The following is a 26,806-nucleotide window of genomic DNA, read 5'->3' on the forward strand; positions in this document are numbered from 1 at the left end:
TTCAATAAAGTACTTTGTAGCCTCTGATTTTTCTAATTTGCTTCCTTCTTATCACCACCTTTCCTGTTTTGAAATATTTGGGTTACTATGTCCCATTGCCTAGATACTCTCTGCATTTTTCACTCCAATCTCACACCATACTTTCTCTGTCACAACAATACTAGTCTCTGTTTGCCACTACCTCGTTCAGGTCATTTCCAGGCTCTTCCAATCCATCTTTCCTGCCTACTAACATAATGCAAATATAACATTCACAAACTCACTATGTGCTCAGTTTTCTCTACTACATTAACCTGTGTTCACACTAGCGTAACTTTTTGCAGAATTAAACTAACAGGATCGCCCGCGTGCCATTTCCTGCCCAGACGTTTTAACTTCGTACTTACGCTTTTCCCAACATCATCCTTGGAACTCATCAGGTCTTCCATCTCCGTGCGGAACTGCTTATTGACTCGTTCCAGCTCAGCTTTCTGCTCTATGGCTTCTTCAAGGGCCCTGGCCAGGGAGAGGGCCTTAGTCTCCTTCTCACGGGCTTCAGCCTCAGCACGGTCCCTTTCTTCTGCATATTTGGCAGAGATGTTCTTCTCCTCTGCCAGGAGCTAAAAGAGAACAGCATTGGGATTTTGAGAATTTACTCATAATTTTTAAGAGGGTAAACATGCATCTTTTCTCTTTGTGCTTTCTAAGTAGCATTCTGCCATGGACAGAAGGAATCAAGAAAACATAGCTTTAGTGAATGAAGTGTGCCACCTCACCTTTAATAAATAACTATGCTGACCCCAAGTGAACAACTTTCTGATTCCCTAAGCCTCCAACCTACCGTTTTTCCATCTATGCCTCAAAAATGAGTACTATACCTCTATGAAAAAATATATTTCTCCACTCAATATGCTCTGCTCAGTTCAGAAAGAAATATGCATTCTCCAAGCAGTACTGCTTAGATATTCTTAGAGGTCAACCTGGCAAGTCAGATGTACCTACTTAATGGCCTGAGGCAGAAGTCATACCTGATCAAACTTCTTCTGCTTCTTCTCTAGGTTGGAAACTGTCTGTCGCTGATGATCCAGATCCACAGTGATGTCATCCAGCTCTTGCTGCAGGCGAGTCTTTGTTTTTTCCAGCTTGTCATATGCAGCTATCTTCTCCTCATAACGCTGGTTTAAGCCCTCCAAGTCCTTTTGCAGCTTCTTCCTGGCTTCTTCTGCTGACTCAAGGCAGCCCAGACCATCATCCATCTTCTTCTTTGCCTCTATTGCCTGAAGGACGGCAAAGATTGCAAGTGAAGCCTCAACACAGATAACACTATATGTGGCTTACTGACACCAGAGGAGTTGAGGAAATAAGTTTGCTCACTTCTGAAGGAATTATCTGTATCCAATACCACTATATCAATAACTTCCAAAGGAATTCATAAGTAGAAATCTACAAGCAGTTCATACGATCATTATCAGAGACCTCAATTTCCCCTCACTCAAGTCAGCAGGAAATCCCTTGCCCATGAACGGTTCTGTTACTAGATGTCAATTCTGCATTTAGATTTTACTTCCTTCAAGTGCAAGTTGAAGGAAGTAAATGCACTTACATTTCCTCTCCTCTCAAAAGTGTTTGGTTTATGGGATGCAGACTGTACCTGTTGCTGAAGAATAGAGATTTGTTTCTCCAGGTTCTTCTTTGCCTCCTCTTCTTCTTCCAGTTGCTCTCTCAAAGCATTCTTCTCATCCTCTGTTTGCTTCAGTCTGGTGCTGAAGCTCAGTTTTAGGCGAGTCTCCTCCTGCAGCAGCTCCTACAAAGGAAACACCACAGTAGAACTCAGCACCTCGCCTCGGATTTAAAGGCTCACCTGCTCAGTGCAGGTACTTTTGAAGTTGAGTTTAAGTATGCAGTTTATTTCACAAATAAGACAATCGAAGACGGAATTTAAATAACTGTCTTCCAGTGAGTCAGTATAAAAACAATATCAAGAAGGGTCCTATTCTCGCAGACACTCTCATGATTTAAGTATACTTTGCCATACAAGAACTGTCTCCTGCTTTCCTCCACAGCCAACTGCAGTCCCTTCTGGACTTCTCCAAGAATCACGTAAAGCATTAAAAAGCTTTCCCAACAACAGCGTGACTGCGCTCTCCTATGTGACTCCCTCATACTCAAATATCAAAGAAACAGAGAACAGGCTAAAGTGATTTAGGATGGTTAAAAACAACTTTGCTCTTAGCAGAATTCTAAGACTGCGGCCATTTACCAATTTAGGGCACCAGCAACATTTGTTAACTTTTACTGCCAGTACTTGAGCTGAGTGACCTGTAGAGACCAATCTTCAAACCAGTCTATAATAAACTATGTCTCTGAGCCTGTTTTTCAAAAAGAATCCTAAGTAGACAGAACATCAATGGCCATTCAAGGTTACTTAGTATCTAAGGTTTGGCACGCTCTTCCTTTCCTTCCCAACCTTCTGGTCAGTACTCCATGCTTTGCTAAAAGACTTGTATTCTAGTAACAGCAAGCTATTTTTTAATTTTATCCTGATGTATAAGATTCTGTATGATTTTTCCTAGAAAAAATACTAAAATATTTGAATCTATCACTTTCCCATTATCCATTGGGGAATAAAGTATTCTATTTAACTTTACAGTTAACTTAACTTTAAATTCACTGCAAATCACATGCAGAAAACCACAACCCTGTCAAACTTTATGAAGATCTAAGACAAGAATTTAGCATTGCAGTTCAGTTCTAGCAACAAAGAACTCTCAAGCAGAAAGGTGAAGGAGGAATCTTAATCCTAAGATATGGAACGTTGCATGCATTCCACGTACTAAGGAAGCAGAAGGAAGATAAAGAGCTTGTGTCTGTAGAAAAGCTCTCAATACCACGCAATACATCCCCTTAGCAAAAAAGCCTGACCCAATCCTTTGAAGTGCCATATATCTAGTATTTCACGGTGTCCAGGGTGCTTTCTCACTTTATGCATTTGTAGCAGACAGTGGATGCAACGCATACAGATGCCTTGGCTTCCCAAGCTCTCACCTGTGTATCCTGAAGCTGTGATTCCAGGGCAGAGAAGTCCTTTGCTAATTTGATTGACTTGCTGTCAGACTGGTTCAAAAGGCCTGTGACATTGTCCAGTTCCACCTGAAGGAGAGATCAGAGAATCAGCTTAGTGCATCATCAAGAGCAAAGCCTGGTATGGCTACGAGACCTGAAAGTGAAAACTGAGGCACTTCTCAACAGTAAGGGATGTGTATCATCTCTCAGGAGAATGAATGTGTCATTTCCCAAATCCCAGGGATGAAATATGAAGAGTCCAAAAGAGACTTTTAAGTGGGATCACCTCTGGTGCAACAGCCTTCTGTCTTTAAATTGCTTTATGTGATTTGCTTCAAGACTGCATGTAGATATTCCAAATTACATTTTCACACTCTGGACGAGTGCGCATGCACCAGCAATGCTAAATGTCTAATGACAGCCTTCAAAAAGAAAGCAGAAGACAATGCTTGATGTGAATCAGAGGGGTTTGTTGTTTCTCTTCGGGAGTGTATGAGAAAACCCTGAATTTCAACGTCGCCTGTCAGCCCCTCATCACCATCAACCACATAATAAAGCATCAAGATGGGTTCTTCCAAATTAGTCGCACAACACCAGACTGTTGGTGTCAGAGGAGGTTCACAAGCAGCCGAAAGGTTACACAACTGCTGCACACTGAAGGGGAGCAGACATGCTGATACTCCAAGGCTTAAAAAACTCAAATGGCAGCCGGTTACTGCACCTTTTCAGGGCTGCTCGTAAGTGACATCAATCAGGATGACCTGCCCTGGCAATGAGTTAAGGAGTTTGCTCAGTCCTTGGGAAGCAAACTGTGGATGTGCTTTTTGTAGGAACTTCATCCCCTGGAGGAACAAGAGATTTTTGTACCATCCACAGGGAGGTACCACCCTACAACCTTCTTTTCTCTCTAGCCCTGGTCTGCCACAGCAGCTAAGGAAAACCCATGCCACTCACCTGCAACTTGTTAACCTTGTCAGCCAGTTCTGCCTTCACTCTTTCACCTTCTGTAAATTTCACCTGCAGTTCCTGGAGCTGAGCATCTACTTTTTTCCGCTTGTGCTCAGCATCCCCTTTGCCCTGCAGAAGCACTTTCACCTCATTGGACAGTTCAGCCCTTTCGCTTTCCAGAGCTTGTTTTGCTTTTTCAAGATTTGCTTTCACCTAGAGGGGAGGAAAAGTAAAACATAGCAAAACACTTCAGACTGATGATACAGCAGGATCCTTCCATTGAGGCTTTTTTTCTTCTCCACGATATTCCAACAAGCAAGCTAATATTACATATTTAATAGCTAGCCCAAGACTGCTTACTCAGAAAAAAACAATTTGAACACCTTGTCACTGATTAGCAGGAAACAATTTAACAGTCAGCGCAGACAACAATAAAGGAGATAGTCTTGCACCATCAGATTTCCAAATTAAAGGTTGCACAGCTCAACAAGTGCTAGCAGTGAAAAGAACTAGACAACACATTGGCTGATCAGTATAACATGTCTGATGAAAAAGTTAACAACTGCAACCATTTAAAACAACTGCATATTTGCTTCGTAGTGCAAAATGATCTACCAACATAAGAAAAGCACGTGCATCAGAAACCTAGTATCATGAACACTTCATGGTCTTCTGCAGCATTAAGACATTGTTACAGAGCAGCTATCACTTCAATCACTTCAGAGAGGTTGAATGATTTATTTGGTCTTGAGCTTCCTTTCCACTTACCCGCTTGGTTTGTTCTAACTGTTCTGCCAGCTCTTCAATGGCTTGTGAATGTTTCTGTCTCATCTCTTGGATTTGAGCCTCATGAGTCTTTGCCTCATCCTCAAGGGTCTTCTTCAGAACCGTTACTTCTTGTTCTCTCTTTGACCTGCAAAATTCAGAGTCTTCATTTAGATGCCAAGGAGAGAATCAAACCAATGTTCATATCCACAAACAGTATCTCTAATACAGGAAAACACCATGGTGTCATTAACCCTAGAAGCTATAAAGACACTTTTCCAAATTAGAACTTAGCTTTGTAAACCTTTAAATACAATCTCACAACATGATTTTCAGCCTAAGATGTAATGGTCTGAAAGCATGAATGTTTCAGGCTACCACTACCACTAGGGTTAGGGATCACATTAAGTTTCTTGCATCGTATCAGAGAATGCAGTCTCGTACTACAGCTTGCACACCGTCTCCTTCTGTAGTCACTGAGGCTGCTAACCAGCCTGCTCTGATAAAGAAAAAGACTTGCTTTGGTGAGAGACTGAATGCATGAACTTTCATTAAAAAAGTCAAACCCAAAACTAAATAAGACAGCACAGCCACATGTTAGAGTTACCTGAGTTCCTGCTGAGCAGCTGTAGAATCCAAGGTGTCTTCTAGCTCAGTTTTCAATGCCTCCAGCTCCTCTCCCAGATCCCGCTTCTGTTTTTCTGCTTTATTCCTGAATGCTCTCTCTGACTCCAGGTCTTCCTGTAGCTCAGTGATCTGGGATTCAAGTTCCCTGATCTTTTTCAGGGCCATGTTCTTCTGAGCTGCCTCTTCTTCCACCCTGTGTTCAACATAGGGTTCTGGTCAGAGCCAGATTTAAACCATACATAAATGAAAACCACCTGTCCTACCAAGAACAATCAAGAAAAAAGCTGGCATTGGTCAGCTCTACATGATTACATTCAAACTTTGACGCATACATCATCTACAAATTCTAGCTTCTAACTCCCAATACTTGAGAGAGCACAATTACTTACCTTAAAGAAGGGGACAGAGAAAGACTGACAACAGAAGAAAGCAGAAGAGAAAGCACCATTTACATTGGAAATTGGACACTTCACTGAACAGATGAATATAGCAACTACTACAGAGAGATAACGTCTTGCCACTACTTTTTAACCTGCTCTGAAGTCCTACTGCTCCAGTGAAACACGCACAGTGCACACACTGCATTCATAGACTAGCTCTGTATAGGCAGTGTGGCAGCGAACAGCAACCAAAGAACTCCTATGCCAAGGACACAGATCTTAATCTGCAGACTAAAATACACAGATTTCACTTACTCCCAGTTCCAGAGTGGCACAAGACAAGAAGAAATACTTCCTAATCTGACAGTCCCACAGGTCAGGTTCTCACCTAGCTAAGGCTGCCTGTAGCTCCTCTTCTTTCTTGGCCAGCTGCATTTTGAGTTCTGCAATCTGAGCCTGCAGCTCAGCAATCTGGTCATGCAGGTCAGTGGAGTCTCCTTCAAGCTTTCGACGAGTCTTTTCCAATTCTTGCCTCTGCTTTTCTTCACGTCGCAGGCGTTCTGATGGGGATGGAGACACAGTAAGTTGCACGGACGACCCACAGTCATTCAAAGAACATTGTACAAGGCAGAGAAAATAAAGCTATTTAAGCAAATATATTTTCTAGTAATACAACCATACAAACTAGCTGCAGTGCATTATTCTGTTAGGATCTATACATGCCGATGGCTCCCATATCTTGTAATTAAAACATACCTGCACAATGTTCCTCTCCCTCGTCTTACATTCAAACTTCCTTCCCCGCTTCATTGTAATAAACAGCTAGCACAAAGCCAGTCTCTCCCAACACCCACAGCACACAGGCACTCAATAAGTGATGCTGAACACGCGGTCCACTCTCCCCTTACTGCAACTGAATCGGCTGTCTCCTGCTGTGTTAACCTAACCAAAAAGTGCCTCTACCTTGCACTCCGAAGAACTCACACAAACAGAGTATCAAAACCCACACTAACCCTGACAGATTGATGCTGCTGGAAGTAGAAAGGTAGAGACACTTGCACAGCAGGAGAAGAAAGAGAACCAGCCTCTCTTCTCCATTGGCCTGCTGCTTTGGTGAGGATTTTTATTTAGACCAAGGGCTCAGCTGACAAGGCACATAACCTTCAGCCAGCCACTGAACAGCTCTATCAAACTGATCAATAGCATGCACACTATAGGCGAGTTTTTAACCCCTCTAAAACTGTAGTGAGACTAAAACTCTAGAAATGAAACTGGAATTCCACAGATTTTTAACAAGAAACCACCTAAAACTGAACAAGCAAGTTCTCTGTGGAATACGTCTTATTAAATAAGAAAATACTACCTTCCAGGTCTGTGATCATGGCCTCATGTTTGTTCTTGAGTTTGGCTAAGCTCTTAGATTTCTCCTCTTCCTCTGTTAGGTTTGTTGTAAATTCAGACATTCTGTCTTCCAACAGTTTCTTTTCCTGCAGAATTGAGAAGCCAGTGTCAAAGCAGTTGCTGGAATTACAGGAGGCTTTCCAGAGTTGACCGTGCTTAAAGATGTCAGTGTCATTAGTGCCTACTCCTACTACAGGGAAACTTGGAAGGAAGTAAATTCTTTAAGGATTACAGATGTGATGTACAGATTTGGATCTGACAGCCCTTTCAAAGCTTAAAGGGAAGTCCGTTTATGAAATAACTGAATAGTGTTTGGCATAATGCAAGAGAAAAATATTTCCTCACTTTTGTTCACTAGACTGAATTCATTCTGAAGTTTCCCATAAAAAGGGGAAGGTCAGCCTTTGGTGGGTAGCACCAGGAGAGCCATCAAAACATCTTTAGCCTGCATAGGAAGCAGTAAGATTCTTACCTTGGCCAATTTGAGATTCTGATCTTCCAGAACTATCATATGTTCTTCCAGTTTCTTCAATTTGGCCTCTGTGGTCACTTTTTCTAGCTGCAACTTCTGCCTTGTGCTTTCCTCTTCTTCAAGCTGCTCCTCTAGTTCCTTCACAACACCCACAGAAAAGCAAGGAATTTGTCAGTGCTGCTCACTGGGCAATAAAACCAGCACAGTGATGATACTAGAACTTTGAGTGTTTCTTTACCCTTCCCTTCAAGGTAATATTAATGCTTTCCAGAAGTGACTTCTATCATGACTTGATGCAACATACGGTATTCTAGTAAACAAATTTTATAACAGAATAAACAGTACTATTTTTCAAAGAAAAAAGCTATTGTTCTCAAAACACCTGGTTCAAAGATTTGTCCAGTTATTTGACAAGTAGCTAGAACCTTCATCTTCAAGAATGGAAGAGCACATTCCAGCTGCCTGTCTGAACGCCCCAGGCACAGCAACAGAATTGCTCTGCCCTGTTATTTCCATGGATAGAATTTTCTATGCTACTTCTTTTATTGTTGTTCTCTCTCTCCTGATTCCCTCCAAATGAAGACAAAATAACCACTCTAACCCTTATTATCCTCTTTCCTGACAAGAGATGGCATTTCTAGTGTATTACCTGAATGTTCTGCTGCATTTTCTTCTTTTCAGCCTGCAGATGTTGACACCGTTCTTCCTCTTCCTCTACCCTTGCTTCCAGGTCATGACATATCTCTTCTAGTTCTTGTTTCTTGGCTGTCAGGCGGGCTCTTATCTCCTCAGCTTCAGCACAGAGTTCAGTTTCTGCTTGCAACTGTTCTTGCAGTTGCATCTTCTCTGCCATAAGCTACATTAGACACAAGCCAGAAATAACCATAAGACAAACTCCAACGTACCAAATCACTAAGCAATCTGTATTAATTGAAGTTATGTGGTCCTGTGTTCTGCAGCTGTATCTTAATGATAACTGGCAGCTGTCTTCTGCTGCCATTCTAAGGTTAAATGTCAAAATACGGTTTTAAAGTGTCTGGTCCTGTTCACAAACCATGCACAGCAGCCACATATTATTATATTAGCCTTAACAAACTTCTAGAGACCGTGTCCATTTGAAATAAGGAGCTTGTTTAGTTTTTCCCCGCAAAAATAACAAAAGTATTATCCCTACAGAAAAAAAAAATCCTGCTGCCACCTTCTGGGTTCCAAACAAAAAGGATTCCATTAACAATGAGGTTTAATTCAACCAGCCTGCCATAATACTTAGCCAAAGGAGATTTTTCTTCACATAATGGCTGTAGCAGAACAATAGTTATTCATTGTACAAAACGAGATGCCAGAGGAACAGAGCTGGAGAGAAGGGCAAGGGATACTGAACAAGATGGCAGCTGAGTCACGTTTTTCAACAAGCAGGAATCCTGCAGCTTGATCATCAGACCAGTAAAGCAAAGAAGGAGGTCTTAAAGCTGTTGACCCGGTGGAGGGAATGAGGCTTATACATGACATTTTTAAACTCACCTGGGCCTGGAAGGTCTCCATCTCACTCAGTCTGTTTTCTGCAGCTAACTGCTTCTCCTTAACCTTTATTAGTTCTTCTTCCTTGGCCATCATCTCTTCTTCCTGCCTGCTTACTTGCAAAAGGGGCTTCACCTGAAAGGGAAACCAAGGGGATGAGATGTGTTTCATGAACACAGAAAACATGAAGACGTGCTCTTGTACTTGATGAGCATCCTATTAAACAACATTTTTGGTATGTGTCGTATCTGAAGGACTGACCAATTGTTTTGTCATGAACAATGGAAGACGCACAGAGGACTAGATACCATCTGTTTTGCCAGTAACACCCCCTCCTCCTGCTCAACCTTTCCTCCAGGATGGGATGCATCAGGAAAGGGATGGGTAAATTCCATGACCCCAAGGACTAAGTAAAAACAGCAAGAACTGAATCAAGTTGCCATGCAGGAGAGCAATCCACAGCTCACAGGTAGGTCAATATAAACAATATATGAACACCACCCATCTCTGTGCTTCCCCATCAAGAAACATTAGAAGTCATTTCGTAGGAAGAAGCAATCTCTGCTCTCAACTCTGATTTAGCTGCAAAGTCTCCATATTTAAAGAGCAAGAAATCCCATAAATCTAAATTAAATTAAAAGATAGTCTCTTCATGTGCTCATTGTCTTTATAAAGATAAAATACATACAAGTCTAACAGCAAGATCAAATCTTAGCACTTTCATTTTGCTTTTACAACTCTAGAGAAAGAGATTGCATACCACTCCCCTCTAACAATTTTTGACTAGTCAAATTGATTAGCCATGGAGTAAGTAACTCGTTGAAGTTGTATATCACCAAAGCAAGCAATCCTCTTCTAGGCATAAAATATCGGAAGATGACTTCTGCATTTTCACAACATTACTTGTACATAGCCTTGCACTTGGTTTACGCAAGCATACTGCATAGATATAAAATTCTTTATGATATTCTCCACCTAAATGAATCAAGGTGTAGTTGCAAGCCAGACCAATTGTAATGGAAGTGTTATTTTTGCTTTGGTTCAACTTGAGAAGCTTAAGTCACAACCATAACCTCTTGCCAAAATTACAAAGGAAAAAAAATACATTACCTTGGTGAACAACCTCCACCATTGCCAGTTCCGCAGTTTCAAGTAGGCGGCACAGTTCCTCTGAAGCACTTTCATGGCTGTCAATTGCTGCTGGCGCTTGGCAAAGGCTCTGCAAGAAAAGTGGAGGTCAGACCACAAAGGAACCTACAGTGGCATGCAATTCTCTCAACCAAGACCTCTCACAGATACCTCTAGATTATAATTTTGGATTTTCTTTCCTAAAAAAGCAAAACAAAATTTGCAGTGAGCTTCCCCTAGCTTTTTAAGTCTTCTTCTGCTTAGGTAAGACTGATCATCTTTTCCTTTATTCAATTTTCTCTTTATTTAATAAAGTTTTTCCCCAGTGCCTTCTAATCTTAAAAGCCTCATTATTTTCACTTCACAGAAGGAGAACTGAAACAGAGGTGTGTTTTCATGACAGGTATTACTCTTGCTTTTCAAACTGCACCATTTGCAGACCTATCTAACAGTTTAAGAGAAATCCCTGTACCTACTGGATCTGTACGGTGCTAAGACCTTTTCATTGGCACATCTGCAGCTGGCAGCTCTTCCACTAAAAACTACACTGCTGTATAGTGTTCCTACAGAGGGGAACAGACTTTATCGCTCTATGTAAGACAGCAGCGCATACAGTTTCTTGGAGGTGCTCTAAGTCAAGCATTACAGAGATTGGAAAACTGTAAACCAACTATCAGCTGTTACATAAAATAAATAAATATATAAATAAATAATGTCCCTTCTGACAAAAAATAATTTGTAGTCTGTTTGTTTTTGAAGAGAAACTTGTACCTGAATAGGACAAGCACACGTTTACAATGTACTTTATAAAATATGGTCCTTACTTCCTAGCCAGATAGCCTCTGCAACATGCTTGGAAGCCAATAATAACATCTGTGATCTTCAGGTCTCTCTCTTCTTCGAGATGAGCAAGGACTCCAGCTCTGAAAAACACTTTGCTCTGTCCAATTCGGTAAAGGTTGGAATCCAGCTCTAATGCTTTGATCTAAAATGAGAAAAAGAGAAGCATATATCTATTGCACAGACTGCTTCATGTAAAACATCATAGAATATATGCCTCTCTCCACTGTAAGATGCCCCTTCTTCCCCACAATAAGCCACTCTGGCCAGCTAAAGCTGCTAGCTCCTCAAAAGCCCTGTTCCAATTACAGGATTTGGAGCTCAGCCAAGCACAGCGTGAAAGAGAGGCAACAAAAGACAGAAAGTACGATAGAAGGCATTGTTTAATACAACAGCACATCTAGTATCCAGAACTACAAGGATGCAGTGAGGAATATACGCCTCATCCCAAGGGTACTCTTCTTTTCCTAAAGGGAACACATCTGTTGATCCTTCCTATTTAATTTTTCCCAGTCCTAATTTTAAAGGAACCCCAACCAACTCTCCCTTCCTTTAAGGGATTTATTGTCCATGCTTATACCAGTCAAGAGGAAGAAAGTATATTCCTTTGAGACAGAATGAAAGGGAATCCCTTATAGTCAAATTCAATTCCGTGTCCCCTAGTCATCACGCTACAAAGCTTTTCCTTTGAAGCGGGCAGTTCTGCAGAAATTAATGAGAGCCTTCACTGAAAGCACTTGTCATCAGCAGGCCATTACAAAAAGTTTGTTGTAGCTTGTACTTAAAGTACATGACTAACGATAACAATGCTTCTAAACATTTTGATTCCATGAACACTGTTGGCATCTCAAAGTCTATACATCTGTGGAAACAAAAGGATCCACTTTGCTTATGATTATTAAATCCCATGCTAGTCAAGAGCCTCCAACTGTGAAGCCAAGACACAGCTTTCTGCACCCTCCTTCTCTCAGACAAAACATTTGTCTTTAGACTTTCGGTCTGTGAGTAGAAGACAAATTTAACATGCCTATGGAATGCACAACTCCAATTTCCCCACCACAGGCATAAAGCTTATTCTATTTGAGTAGAGTACATGGAATGCCTTACCATCAAAACACAAGCCTGCTTTCCATCCATAAATCCTTTGGGAATTGCATTTGGAGTTAAGATTTCGTATCTGAAGAGTAGAAAGTATCGGATTAGTTACACAGATATTTGAAAAATTAGAAGTGTCAGTAATGAGTTCCCATGGCATTTTGAGTTTGACAGCTTATGGTGTTGTTAAAATTTTAAAAAAGGCACATCTAGACAACAGAATAAGAAGCAGTAGTCTCAGATGGGGTCCTCTACCCCTCACCTTAACTACATGTGTAGCAAAGAAGACAAAGATGCTTTGGGGAGGCTTTGTGCAAGGGACAGATGTTCTCTGCCACTGTTTTGAAAGGCAGTAACAATCTAGTTGCAATAAAGTACTTCAGTTTTCAAACTTATATCTTAACTTCATCAAGGTAAAGACTAATTTAGGTTCTTTTCCAGTCTTTACCTTTGTCTGAATTCCTGGAACACAACTCTGTTGGGGAAACCCTGGCGACAAATACGGATTCCCTCCAGCACTCCATTGCAGCGAAGTTGATCAAGTACCAAGTGGGGGTCTAGTTTTCCAGCCTAGTGAGGAGAAGGAAAAAAAAATTATACATAACACTAGGGCTTTACGAAAGGGACTTAACACCCCGCTTCTTTCCCTTTTTTTTATAGCCTCCTTTACCTTTTTCTCATGATTGGGGATAATGCAACGGACGAAGTTGGGGTTGGTGTTCCTCAGGGTAGCCATCAGTTTAGCCAGCTGTTCTTTGTAAAGCTGTCCCACAGTTCGGAACATGCCCTTCCTGGTCTTAAAGGCTCCTGGCAATGCTGTTTCTGACATACCAGCCACCTGATCCAGCCCAACAATACGGTCAACTAGAGAGAGCACAAGAAATTGCATTAAGTTCTGCCACAATCAAAGGAAACATCGGAATGTACAAAGAACATCTGGGTAGAACGGGATAAATGAGAGGAGCTGCAGGATCCTTTTTGCTTCATCTCTACACAGATGTTGACTCCTGTACAGAATTTGTGCAGGGATAGGAGCAGGAAGGAAAAAAAGCAACAGCTCACTACTGGAAGTTTGAGTGATGGAATCAAACTTACTCCCAAACATAGTCTACTGATGCTCTGGAGGGCAGATCTGGAAGAGCAATCTATAAGTGTGTTTCAGATGCTTCCACTTGCTTAGGTTATAATGAAAAACCACCAACAAACGAAGAGTTTCAGCTGCTAGCCGAACAGAGTCAATTATTAGTTAACTCTAAACCAGAAGGGCCCACAGCTAGAGAAAAAGCTCAATTTGACTCTTTAGTCACAGGCAGAACCGCCATGACTGGTGATCAGAAAAGCCATAGCTACTTGTTAACTGAGCAAACGTGGTAGAAGGCATGAGAGACACCAAACCTCAAGATACCACTGTTTGAGTTAATTTGGAGTACAAGTGTTCTATGTCTTACAGGCATGAACAATACCACTAGGAGAAAGTCAGAACTCCCTACCCCAACAGTTTCTCCACTATGCCACAGTGACATCCAAGCACTGAAGAAGCACTATCATCATGATGGGTGGACTGCAAGATCCTTTTTTTTTTTTTTCAAAACAAGCCATCTAGATCTGAGAGTAGCATGGGACAGAACAAACTAAAGCATTCCTTTTTCCCATTGCACTACGACACTGAGATAAATATTCAGCTACCCAACCAAAACCAATTGTATCACTGTAAATTCCCACACCTTCAAGTACGTTTTCTTAAGGGCTGCAAGCTACTAGCTCACTTTACTTTCAGTGGTTGGCCAATGCCCACACTCAGGCTCCCAATCTTCACTTCGGAAAATATATAACTTGTGCTTAGTTGGCTTCTGATTAAAACAAACTGTCAAGAGAAATCCCCACAAGTGAAGAAATAAGAAAGGATAGATACTGGCATTTACAGCTAATGTTAGTTTACCATTGCTCACTTCTAGACCAGCTATTGGAATAGGGTCAAGGTTGACTTAGAAAGAAAAGAAGGTTATGTTACTAGATGACATCACAGGGAAATCCACAGAAGAGTGTCCCAGATTCTGTCTGGAACAATCCTCTTAAAAACTTGAGCCCTACAATCTACATCAAGATAGCAAAAAGGACAGTCACTTGCAGCAGAAGATCCAGCTAAGAATAATAAATGAGAACTGATCAGCTGTGGGTCAGCTGACATTTCAGTTCCAAAAGGCATGCGTGTCAGCCTCACACAGCAAAGGCCTTGCTAGGCACAAATTGCTGATGGCCATTTTTCATGCAGTAAAAATGCCTTTGCTGAACTAACTTATCTTTGAATGATCAGCAGCTGAAGTCAAATCCCAGCACCACAATAAATATTAAACTGAATTTCAGTTTAAACACAGTCTCAGAAACCTTCCTTCCAAATCCTGCAATGAAATACAGCCTTGCTGGCTCTATGTTCAAACAGTTGACAGGGATTTGGTTTTTAGCTGTTCCTATGCAAGACTTGCAGGAGCACCTCTAAGCACCTGAATGTGTCCACTTGTCTTGTATCCACTTGCAAAGTGAGGGTTTTGCTTTAGTTTTACGTCCGTGAGGAGCTACTAGCACAAAGCGAAGGAAATGAACAAGAAAGACAAGCAGGTATGACAAAGGGACAAAGATAAGTTAATGGAAGCATTTCTTGCATGGCTCTAGGATGGCATTACACACGACACAACAGCTGGGTTTCTCAGTCACCTGGTTCTAGATGAAGAATAGGAAAGTGTTGATAGAAATAGGCTCTCTGAACGTTCTGCATCTCTGCAACAGACAGAGACGTCAAAGAAAACCCATGACAGAAAGTGACAGCAACAGTAAGACTCAAAAGCAGATAAACCCAGAGAAGATAGAGTAAAATACTGAACAACACTGCAGCAAGAACACACTAGTTGCAGGACTGAAAACCTAGATTTGACCTCAGATCTTATGTTTGAGTATTGCAGCTAAGCAAACTACTGGGACACATTAGTGTGTACATATTTTATCCTAACGTTCTTGGTTTGGAAAAACAATTGCTAAAGCTTAGTGCAAGTTGATGTTTGTGAGCCTTTCTCTTGAGTTAGAGTGATCTTTTAATGCAATACCATGGTCTAAGCAGAGGATGTACCAGATAACTCTCATCTTGGTGGCTTAGACTTCAAAAAAAAAAGCAACACGGGTTGCAACAGATTTTTTGGTGATCCAAAAACTCTTCCATGTAAAAAGGGAAGAGAAAACATATAAGATTAATTTTAATTACATACCGTCTTTCCACAGCTCAGACACAAACTTATCCGACGACTGGTGGAGAAGAGTAGCAATGTTATCATTCAGTGGATCCATGTTCTTCATCAGCCACTCATCTGCTTTATAATCCACCTGCAGAAGATAAACATGTCAATAAACTTTCTGCAGCACAAGATGCACTAAGTCTTGCGAAGTCTAAAAAAGCAGCATCAAGGTTTGCACAATCGACAGATGACTTAATCATTCTTGGATTTGTCATCTAAGCAAGCACACCTACAAATTCCAAACCCTAACAAACTGCTGAATGTTCTGTTCTGTCAGTAAAGGGAACGGATTTGCAATACCAGCGTGCATCATCCTGAGTGTGAATCAAAACACAACTGTATCACCATTTTTGGTGATGAAGTCTTGATGCAAGGTTTATGGAAAGTATTTCCAATCTCACCAAGTCACAGAGAACATACTTAAATTGTTGTCAGTTTGTTGTGTCTTCAGCTACACATATGTAACTTGCAGGCAAATCTCTTTAGGCTCTGTAAGGTCCACAGCTGTGGGACCACTTTGTGGAGTTCTCATGCGGTTTCCCATGTTCTTCCATATTTAGCCACTTTGGTAAGTAGCCATTTGTAAGAAACAGTAGCTAAGCAGTGGAAGAGACAGCAGGCATTATTTATGTTCACATTTTAGCTACAAATTCTTTACCTTGCCAGCATAATGTATGATGCAGAAGTCAGCTTTGTCTTTCAGCTGTTTTGGCTTCTGAAATTTGGGGTGGGTGCCTTGTTCTTGTACAACTTTTTCCACAAAGCTTTTGTCTGTTGCTTTTGGGAACCAGCACTCTTCATCCAGCAGGGCCAGTATACCAGGTGGGCCAGCCTTAAAAGGAGGAAAATATCAAATCATCATTATGTACTTGACTACACCAATGATTAACACCTTTGAATGGCTAGGGAAAAAAAGCAAACAAACAGACACTTATACTTGATTCCTATCACATTCACCTGTTCTGTGTGTCAGAACAGCAACTGTCATACTAATAGGAATTATTAATAATATCTCAAGATCCTCGTCTGAAATCTGATCATCTTTATAGAAGGTCTCTTTCATGACATTTGTCCCAGTGACACAACTACTGCAGCCATTTCTTGCTGCTCAAGAGTACAACAAGCTTCTTACCGGCTTCTCTATGAGGTCAATGCAGGGCTGCAGATCCAGGCCAAAGTCAATGAAATTCCACTCTATGCCCTCCCTCTGGTACTCCTCTTGCTCCAGAATGAACATGGTGTGGTTGAAGAGCTGCTGCAACTTTTCATTTGTGTAGTTGATACACAACTGCTCGAAGGAGTTCAGCTAACGGAGAAAAAAGGTAGAAAGAAATTTGAACCATTGCTTTTGAGGATGCATCTACTATTCCCTTAGCAATAAAGACCACATCTAGAGAGTTCAGCAACTCTAAGCTAGTGTCCTATCAAATCTCTGGGGTGGACGGCCCTTTGGCAATAACCCCTCTTGCTTCTGAACTGTATTTCCTGTCACATGCTGCTGCATCACTGCATCAATCCCCAGGGAAATTCTCACACACTGTTCCTCATTCTTCGCAGAAGAATGTTCAGTTGTAAACAGCAGCAGAATTACTGCAGCTACTTAACCCAGGAGCAGAAAATCCTCCAGTTTTCTCACAAACTTAGAGCTGGCGCATCCTCTTCATATCATGAGGAGGCAATGGAAGCCTGAGGACAGATTCGTAACAGTGTATGGACTAGAGAGTCTCTTTTTAATCCTCACATATAAAATCAGAATGAGAAAAGTGAAGGAAACTTCTTCAACACATTCCGATTTCTTCAAACTGTATGGGTAGGATTAATAACCAAGGATGTATTTTCATGTTAGACCATACTTAATCTAATGCAGCTGCTGGACAGAATGGTTCTCTTCTACTTCCTTCATCTTCCAGTAATTCCTAACCATGCATTTCCACTCCCTTCACATTTTCATGAGATCCAGCAAACCATTAAACCAAAGGTAGAGTTAGATCAACAACCTCATTAGAGAGAAACAAAGCAACTTTCCTGTGGCTTAGTCTTCCACTTCATGAATACATTGGTCCAATTAACCTTGCAGCTGCACATGAGCTAGATTCAGCATAACACAGGTCGACAGGAGTTGCCTGGCTGGGATAATGGGGATGGCAGGACAGATCTTTTCTGGTGGCAGCCTGTGATTACTCCAGACTAAACGTAATGCAATGCCACATTCTGAAAACGTAGTTTCATAGACAATGATTTGGCCTAACAGTTCACTGCCACCTACAGAGGGAGCTCTCACTTCCCCTTTTCCACCTCTCCCACCTCTCCCTCAACTTTCCTTCAGCTGTTGCTCTGCCGCATTTACCTTGCATCAACTTTTGTGCTCAGATCCCCCTTTGCAGACTGACTCAATTATAAGCAACCCTAAGAAAAAAATAATTTCTGCAGTGCTAGAGAGGCGAACAGTATGAGCGAGTGCAGCCAGGAACAGGAGAGTGGAAAAGGTGAAATATTATGCCTTTTCTTCAAGAAACTGTTACATTAGTTTAGGTGTATAAGAAAACAAATTCTGATCCCCAATTTTCACACTTCTCACAGAATGGAGAATACACAGGTCAGAATATGTTGGTTATGTTTTGGTCTACCCTGGCTTTGTCTTTCCAAAACTCAGCAGCAAGAAGAATTTCTAACAATTATTTATGATGCCAATAGGTTTCATTGGATTATCTTTTAAATGTTCTGGGACAGACTACTAGGACAAAATTTACAGACTACTAGGACAAAATTTTAAGTCCAGTGGTGATCAATAAAAAGGACAGTCCTTTTTAAAGGACCTAAAGTCCTTTTTAAAGGACCTGTGACCTTTTTAAAGATTTTTTGTAGGCTAGCAATCTCTTACATTCTGTCATTCTGTTCTAGAGAGAGTCACGAACATCTGAAACTATGAAATTAAAATAATTGTGATGTGCATGACAAATATAAAGTAATGAGATAAAATATTTGCAGAATATATGAAATAAGAAAGAACACATTATTAAGTAACCTGACAATTCATATTGGCAGGGATCTCAAATAAAAGCAGAGTATACATCCTTTCCAAAATTACTGTATTTTCTTCCAGTTTTAAAGCAATTTCCTTCAATGGTCCTTGCTCCATGGTAAACTGTGCTGAGTGCAAGGACCTGACATCTCCTTACCTCAAAAATCTCGAAGCCAGCAATGTCCAGAATCCCAATGAAGGATGCACCCTGTCTCTTGGTCTTGTCCAATGCCTTGTTGATGCGCATAACCAGCCACCGGAACATACGTTCATAAGTGGCTTTAGCCAGAGCCTCAATGGCGAAGTCAGCCTAAGCAGAAGAAAGGCAAAGATCACAAGTTGCATTATAATCCAAAAGTGCAGATTAGATGGTTTTGGCATATAATTGACTAACTGTAGTCTGAGATCATCTCTCCACTACCGAACTCACTAAAGAAAGCTCATTTCATAGATTATTCCCAATGAAAAGCAGATGGCACAGCGATACTCCATGAACAGGAGTCAAGAATTTCTTATTAAATTAGCATGTCAAAGACCTTTCAGGATCCTGTCTATTGGAAAAACCAAAGCCCAGTATTCAAGGAAGAAAAAGTGACACCCAGTCCCTTCCAAACTAATACAGCACATTTACATATGACCAAAGAAAAGCAGTAGAATTATTTTGCAATTTAGAATTTGTGAAACTTACTTCTCCCCCTCAACGCTGCTACCCTATGATTGACACAAAAAATACAATACCCAGTAAATGTCAAAATAGAAAGGCAGTTTGTGACTATTTCTACATTTCACTCTTTCTGATCCCTTTTATGTTACGGTGGCATGTTTATATACACTGAGAATAATGATGCGTTCACATAGTGATGCGTTTATGAAAAAGCCATGCAGGGAGTAAGCACAGAGGTTTTGCTCCTTTTAGGAAGCTACTAGTTCCTAACTCAGGTTTCATTTAGAACAAGCAGCAGTCTGATTCAAGACTATTAAGAAACATAAAATCAGTTTCAAGGGTGAGCCATAAGGTCTTCCACCCTAGCAGCTGACCTATTCAAAAATGATGTTTTCTATATTACAGCAACTTGAAAATGTCATCCTTGCATAGAGCACTGAAGCAGCTTACTCCCCTGGGACAGCCAGTTACTAAAATTATGGGAATCGCACTCTCATTTTTTCCTCAGATGAGAAAGAGCGCTCCAGGGGCAGGGTGACTTCTATTTTTATACAGATCAAGAGAACTATTACTAAAAGTAATGCAGATGTTACTTTACTCAAGTATGGCTGCCATACATTGCAGCCCTGAAGATGACTATTAAATGCTACGGAAACCTTTTACGCATTTTTGTTAGCTTTGCATCAGCAAAATTAAAGACAAAAGTACTCATTCACTTATACAGAATGCATACCTGTTCTTTGGTCTGAGCTTTCTGGACATAATCTCGTCCCACTTTGATACGAGGAGTCAGGATACCTCTGGTGAAATCCGTCACATTGATACCCAGAAGATGAGACACTTTCTGAGCAGCTAAAGAGAGGAAGAGGAAATAACAAATACATTAACTTTCTTGTTGTTATTGCTTTTCTTACAGAAAAAGACAATCATTCCTGCAACTGTATTCCCAAGGCAGTCGTGTAATTGCTTTTAAAAAGCCATTAAGTGAAGAGCAGGTTAATGAGACAAAGAAAGTTATCCTCAGGAAGATGAAAATCTCCCCTAAAAACTCTTGCTACCCATACCAGAGGTTAATGAGTTTCTTTGGAAACCACAGGAGTAAAATTGACACAGTATTCTCATACTGTTAAGGCATAACCTGGAAGCTTCAGAAAGCTCAGTCTACAATCAATTTAAAGATACCACAAGTGACTGACTTCTTAATCAAGCTAATTGCATTGTCTTCATCTACTAATTAGTTTTCGAGGTAACTCTTTGTTTCAGATTGCAACTCTATTTCAGATTAAAGAGCCAAAGAAATCAAATGGCTTACTCTCCTCCCCAAGATGCCAGTTAAAGCATGTTTTCTATGATAGCCCAAAATATAAACACTTGAAGAGCAATTAGCCACCTCTTACACTTCTGCAGTACATCTATAATGATACCCTAAGATAAGTCTACACTCTACGTATTCCAGTAGAGTAATCTTTTTCATCTGGTCACCATCAAGTGTACTTCCTGCCTATGCTTGTCAAAAGAACAGTGCCACATTCCTGCCCATGGGTTGCTGCAAACCCATGGTTTATTTATTTTGTTTGTTTGTTTGTTTGTTGTTTTTTGTTTGTTATTTATAATATTTGTATGAAGGAGCACATCAGCTCCTTTGACAAATAACTCACCCGACAGAAAAACAGGACTGCAGCATTCCTACAAACTGTAATTTATTTTTCTACCTGCAAGAACTTCCTGTAGGTTTTTCTGTGGGGCTTTCTTTGGGGTGAGGAAAGGAGGTAGGTTACCTGTGTTGTCTGGCATAGAGGCTTGGTCTGTGTTGCGCTCCTTCTTGAAGACAATGTTGCCAAGTTGAAGGACACCTGAGATAACCTTCAGCAGACCTTTTGAAACAGTAATAGCTCAGTGTCAGACATCAGCAAAAGCCCTGATATGGCCTAGCTAACCATGTCAAAAGGCAAGAGGCTTCTCTCAAAGATCTATCTGGAATTTCAGAAAAAAACACCACACGTAAGTAATTTGTCTATGACTCCCATTCTGGGCACAGGACTTTCCCTGTCGCTCCAATGCAAGACTGTGCAGCCTGGGAATTTAACCACTCTCAACTTTGCTATAGCAAAACTGCAGACAAGATCCAGGGTCACGCCCCATCCTATAACATTCACATTTTTTTGAAAATGTTTGTTCTTTGTTAGAGGGCCAAGATCTGCCATTTTTTTCAACGATTACTGTTAAACGCAGGAAGGAAACGGTTATTAAGAGTATAAAACAACTAAGGGAAGGAAGATTGTGTTCCTTTAACCTCGTATTACTTTCAGCTACCTGATCAAGGTCTGTAGTCCATACAGACATACATTACAGTTACAATATATTAAGGGCAGCAGGATGTGGGCAAAAGTGCCTATACCATAATTATTGCTAATCACACGGTGAATCATTCCATCCTTTGTTACATGACATATTCATGTTCTTTGATCACTGCACAGCACAAAAGCAACATCAGATGCTAGGACAGGAAAAAGAATTTCAGTGTCACAGCATCAATTCAATTTTTACCACGTATCAATCAAAGCTCATTGCATAGCAGCTTCCAGTTGCCTTGAGCAGAGTAAACTGCCAGTCACTTGCAAAGAGATCTTGGGCCAATAACTTTTTCATCCCTTAATTTCTACCTAATACAGAAACAGCTCCTTTAAAACAGTATCATTTTGATAGCAGAGCAAACAAAAGCTCCACAGATTCAAAAGAGAAGCATATATGCCCCTAGTGACGTGTTTTGAAATCCACCGTTTTGGCAGCTGAAACTGGAGTCCTGGCATTTGGCATACAACTTGTTTTGATGGTGTCTCATTGATGAAGATAGATAGCATTTAGAGGCTACATCAAATTAAGCAAGCTTACTGACCAGCCAGTTACTCTGTGTCTTTTTATTTTCAGCCTAAAGGAACATTAGTACACTTTGCACCTTGAATGGCAAGAACAAAATACTAAAGTTATCTTTGCTGCAGTGGTTGGAACCAATAGCTCATCCATGTGGCAGCAAAGACATGCCCTAGAGTATACATAAAAAGAAACTCAAAGAAGAGCTTAGCAGGTCATCTGAATGAGAAATTGGGCTGCCAATTATTTAATTCTGTTTAGGCAAACATGTCTTCACCTCCATATAGCAGTTTCAGTCTCAGATGATTCAGGATTTCAAGAATAGTATTAAGTTACAAATAACAAAGGAACGGATTAATAGCAGACTGGACTGTGAAGAGCAATAGCTAAAGCATAGGCACATATCCCCTACAGCCACCAGAGCTACAGCATCCAGCAACAGAAGCAGTGACCTTTAAAAAAAAAATGGATGCTTGCAATATATGGGGAAAAAAAGTCCTATTTTATAAGATCTTATACATTTAGAAACTGAGATTGGGCAGAACACTGCTTCCAAACCAGTAAGGAAGGATATAAAAGTATTAATCCAGCACCAGCTGGATTTAACACCTAAAAGGCATTATTTAGGAAGTGAGGGAGCACTCATATCTTGGAAGTATTATTCATAAAGTGGATATACAGCCCTCAAACTGGGAACAAAACCAGCAAACAGAAGTATGTTTTCGTTGGCCGTTTCACTTCTAAGATGAACTGTGTTGGTACATCCTGAGGTGGGGCACTCCAAAGCTACCAAGTTCATCACTTGCACACTGTTCACTTTGTGGTAGGGGGAGAGTTAGGGGGAGAGGGACACAAAGCAACAACAACAACACAGCACCCAAGAATGAAACCAAACCAAAAATAAAGCTCCAGAAAAATGCGATCTGTTCCCTCCTTCATTTCCTCCCTTCAGAGGACTCATACCTATCTGCTCTTCATCGGGGATGCCCATGATCCTCATTGCTTCCATGGTCTCCTGAAACATATCTTTGTCTTGCTGACCCGGGATTGTAACGTGCCCATTGGAGAGGAAGCGATATTTGTTGTAAGGCTCCAGGAGCAGATCAGCTTAGGAGAAAAAGGAGAAAGAAGTTATTATGGATTTTTTTTAAATATAGATAAATAGATAGACAAGCTACCACTGAGAACAAATTTCTGACTTCCACATGCTAGCAGATACTGGAGGAATCAGAGACTAAGAGCAGTTTTACCAACAGCTGAACATTTTTCTGCTTTATTTCTTTCTATTCTGCCTTCTGGAATACTCCACCAAAGAAGTGCCAATCATCATTATGCCCTATGTGTATAAAAAGCACTGATAACTTGAAAGTAAATTTGTCTTCAATTTCAGATACCTCATTTGTTTCAAGTCACAGGAAGGTTAGCATATAGCTCTTGAAATAGTTGCAATTATGAGAAAAGTCTTGGAGTTCTGTCCTTCCTCCAGATCAATTTGCCACTCTCACACAACATGGACTCCAACTACTAAAGAACAGACTAGGCTGAGGCTTTAAAGCTAGGTGCATCCTTGACTTCTAGATTGCTTAAGCGCCAGACACTTTGCTCCATTCAATTAAACACCGAGTACATCACTGTAGGACCATGCCTGCACTGGAAGGGTTTACATCATACAAGACGAGACTAAACACAGGACAGTGATTTAGATAAGGAAGGGTGTAGAGTCATTGCTGGCAAGGAAACAAGTACAGGAAGGAACCAGAGAAGCAAGTTTTCAGGAACTGAGAAGTGTAGGGGGAGGGCAAAGGGATACATGCATGTGCAGAAGAAGAGGAGGAGTGACCATACGTAAAAGGGAGAGGCAAGAAACTATGAAGGAACAAGTGCTAGCATACAAGTGTTTTGGACCTTCTGTGTGCTGAGGAACCCCATAATTAAAACAACAATCAAACTCACTCTTCAGATGTTCCCCTGCCCCAGACAGCAGGTAGTAGAAGATGTGGAAGGTTCTCTCCTCCTTGGCTTGACGGATTGCACGGGACTTCTCCAGGAGATCTTCTGAGAGTCAAGGCATATGGCAGGACGTACAAATCACTTCCTATTCTATGGCAGGAGGAAAACTAGCAGTACCTGATGTTCTTGTGCCCATTAACAGGGATATTGATTTAGTAATCACTATCAGCCAACAAGTCACTGAGCTTCTAGTCTCAGTTCTCTGAATCTCTGACTGATGGCTATGATACGACAAACTAGACTGATAAACAGAGAAATAGTGGCCAACTATCCAGACTTGCCCTGCACGAAAATGAGAATGATGTGTGAAATTCCAAAGCTCTCCATCTTATCGTGGTTTGTTGCTATCTCAGCCTCCTATGATTAGAACTCATTCAGTCAGAAAAGATTTCCACCACAGTCACAAAATGCTATATGAAGGAACAGGAGACTACAACAGTAATCTTGCTAGCATAAATTAAAGTGCCTCCTGCCACATTCTCAACCTGGCAAGCACAAGTAAGGTCTGATGAGATTGCTAAGCATCATTCCTGCCACACTCTATAGCCTGTAACTTTTCAGTGGCTACAGAAAGGATACAGGTCTCAATATTGGCTCCAACAATGTAGCCGTTGACATCAAAGTTGATTCTGATGAACTTGCCCTGAGAGGAAGATATTAGTAATAACGTTAGTATTCACTCTGTGCACAACAGCAGTGAGCAGCAAAGGCAAATCTGGTGTTTTTAATCCAGGAAAGGAAATTTAGAACAGGTCAGGCAAGTTCTATGCAAAACATAAGGTCAGCCAATAGGCAATGCCTGCTGATCATGACAACGATTTAACAAACAAGACACCAAATACTTACCTGTAAATAAAGACAGGCAGCCTACAATTCAACTTAATTATGGTTTGACCTAGGTTTCCCACAACCAGAGCATTTTCAGTTTCATGCACTACACATTTTGGATAGTTCTCCCTCCCACAACCAGCATCAACCATTTCCATTTAGCTCCAGCTCTGGCTTCTCAGTCTGTCTCTCTCCCACTGTCTACCTCTCCAGAACAAACAAAATCAGGATCCCTGTTTGCTTGACAGGATAAAACTGACCGTAATAAATTTAGAATAAAAATTGGTGCAGATGGCTTCTCCATAATAGAAACCTATCAGCAACATTTTCTGGATAATTCACTGAATGAATTCTCTTCCCAGATTAATTTCAGTTAAGTCACACAGACAGTTTCCCTATCCCAGGACAGCAATTCACCCAGAAGCATAACAAGTCCTCCCCCTGGAAGGTTAAAGCATACTGGCAACCACACTGGATAGTAATACTCACAAATCTGGACGAGTTGTCATTCTTGACTGTCTTGGCATTTCCAAAGGCCTCCAAGATGGGATTAGCCTGCAGTAACTGCCTTTCTAGTTCTCCCTAGAGGGAAATCAGAAATGAATCAAGTAGGTAGCAGTCTGCTGCATTACTCCTGGGTCAAACCAGCACTGAAGTTTCAATTCACACTAGCTTGGCATGTTGTAGAGAAACCATTTTAAACCTTAGGAGACGATCCCTTAAACCTTCAAAAGGAGACTCATCGGTTATCTGGGTAAAACACGCATTCACAAAAACACTTTATTCCCTTCTTCAACACAAGGGTGTCCCAGTGCTGTTAACAGGCAGCCTTTTAAAGCCACTTGGCCACAGCATCCCACAGACTTCCCAGGATTAAAAACATCATTCCATCCAAAATCAGGCCCCCATCGCAGAAATGTCTTGCCATCCAGGCAGGAAGAGTGAAAAAAAAAATAAAATGCTTTCTTGCTACTGTGTGACAGCTCTGAACTCTGCTACTAGTAGGTTAAGAAGTTAGTCTGGAAAGATCTAGTGTTTGCAAAAACAAAACAAAAACAACAACAACAAAATTGCACTAGGAGTCTAGGTCTTCCACAATACAAACAAGCAAAAACCTCCTTTGTAAGGAGGCACACAAAAAAAGGAGAATTAGTGGTATCCCACAAACTGCATGATCGCTTGCATTCTTACTGCCATATTCGCACACTCCTCCTACCCTCCAGGAACACAAAATGCTGGAGCTGCAGGAAAAAAAAAAAATCAGAACCTTTATCCCTGCCAAGTGCTAGATCACTGGAGCATATACACCTTTCCCTACAGGCTCCAGATGCCTCTCTTTGCTTTTAAAATCACATGCCCTCTGTGTTAGGGGTGTGGAGTTTGCATATTTCAAGACCAGCTAAAAAACTTCTAGAAAGAAGCAAACAATGGTCTAGACTAATGTTTCTCTTTTTAGCAGTTATCACTAAATACTCAAGGCTTCCTTTTGCATGAGAGATGGAAACTGAGTTTGATCTGTGAAAACTGGAGTGGCAGGGACAAGATATTTCAGGGTGTTTGTAAAGGAAAAATGTTCCAAATCATTTTTAAGGTGTTTTATAAAACAGGTCACTCCTTACACTGTCTCTCTAAAAATACATACCAAAAAATCAGCACTTCTTATTGCATAAATTTAAAAAAAAAGGAGTACAACAGAAACCAAACAAAGAACTAAAGTTTTTCTTACTTCCACAATCACCTCACTTCATGCCTGCAAAGTGCAGCACCAAACAAGACTCTGAGTCGCTGCAGAACTGCACACAGAAGGGGCACCTGCTGCAAACACTTTCATTCAGTGTGGAAGTGTACATAACAAGGGGGTTAGCCCTGGGAAGGCAACCTAAGCTAGGACGTCTGTCCTCTCACAACAGA

The 26,806-nt window shown here is 40.9% G+C and overlaps 1 protein-coding gene across 3 annotated transcripts in view; it reads right to left on the minus strand.

The window, feature by feature from the left end:
- The window catches only part of MYH9 (myosin heavy chain 9), a 67,912-nt gene that overhangs the window by 5,754 nt on the left and 35,352 nt on the right, over window positions 1–26,806 (minus strand). For all 3 annotated transcript variants that reach the window (XM_068665307.1, XM_068665324.1, XM_068665315.1), the window contains exons 6-32: window positions 25,385–25,477; window positions 24,647–24,710; window positions 24,011–24,109; window positions 23,021–23,164; window positions 20,965–21,060; window positions 19,920–20,038; window positions 18,680–18,832; window positions 16,633–16,806; window positions 16,159–16,332; window positions 15,474–15,588; window positions 12,887–13,080; window positions 12,665–12,786; window positions 12,229–12,298; window positions 11,106–11,266; window positions 10,264–10,372; window positions 9,157–9,288; window positions 8,285–8,491; window positions 7,636–7,773; window positions 7,126–7,249; window positions 6,151–6,322; window positions 5,363–5,575; window positions 4,759–4,903; window positions 3,997–4,203; window positions 3,025–3,129; window positions 1,631–1,783; window positions 1,008–1,256; window positions 387–599 (exon numbers count right to left, since the gene is read on the minus strand). In XM_068665307.1, the coding sequence (XP_068521408.1) occupies window positions 387–599; window positions 1,008–1,256; window positions 1,631–1,783; window positions 3,025–3,129; window positions 3,997–4,203; window positions 4,759–4,903; window positions 5,363–5,575; window positions 6,151–6,322; window positions 7,126–7,249; window positions 7,636–7,773; window positions 8,285–8,491; window positions 9,157–9,288; window positions 10,264–10,372; window positions 11,106–11,266; window positions 12,229–12,298; window positions 12,665–12,786; window positions 12,887–13,080; window positions 15,474–15,588; window positions 16,159–16,332; window positions 16,633–16,806; window positions 18,680–18,832; window positions 19,920–20,038; window positions 20,965–21,060; window positions 23,021–23,164; window positions 24,011–24,109; window positions 24,647–24,710; window positions 25,385–25,477 (3,945 nt within the window). The remainder of the gene's footprint in view (window positions 1–386; window positions 600–1,007; window positions 1,257–1,630; window positions 1,784–3,024; window positions 3,130–3,996; window positions 4,204–4,758; window positions 4,904–5,362; window positions 5,576–6,150; window positions 6,323–7,125; window positions 7,250–7,635; window positions 7,774–8,284; window positions 8,492–9,156; window positions 9,289–10,263; window positions 10,373–11,105; window positions 11,267–12,228; window positions 12,299–12,664; window positions 12,787–12,886; window positions 13,081–15,473; window positions 15,589–16,158; window positions 16,333–16,632; window positions 16,807–18,679; window positions 18,833–19,919; window positions 20,039–20,964; window positions 21,061–23,020; window positions 23,165–24,010; window positions 24,110–24,646; window positions 24,711–25,384; window positions 25,478–26,806) is intronic.

This window comes from Anas acuta, chromosome 1 (genome assembly GCF_963932015.1).
Source record: "Anas acuta chromosome 1, bAnaAcu1.1, whole genome shotgun sequence".
Classification (NCBI taxonomy): Eukaryota; Metazoa; Chordata; class Aves; order Anseriformes; family Anatidae; genus Anas; species Anas acuta.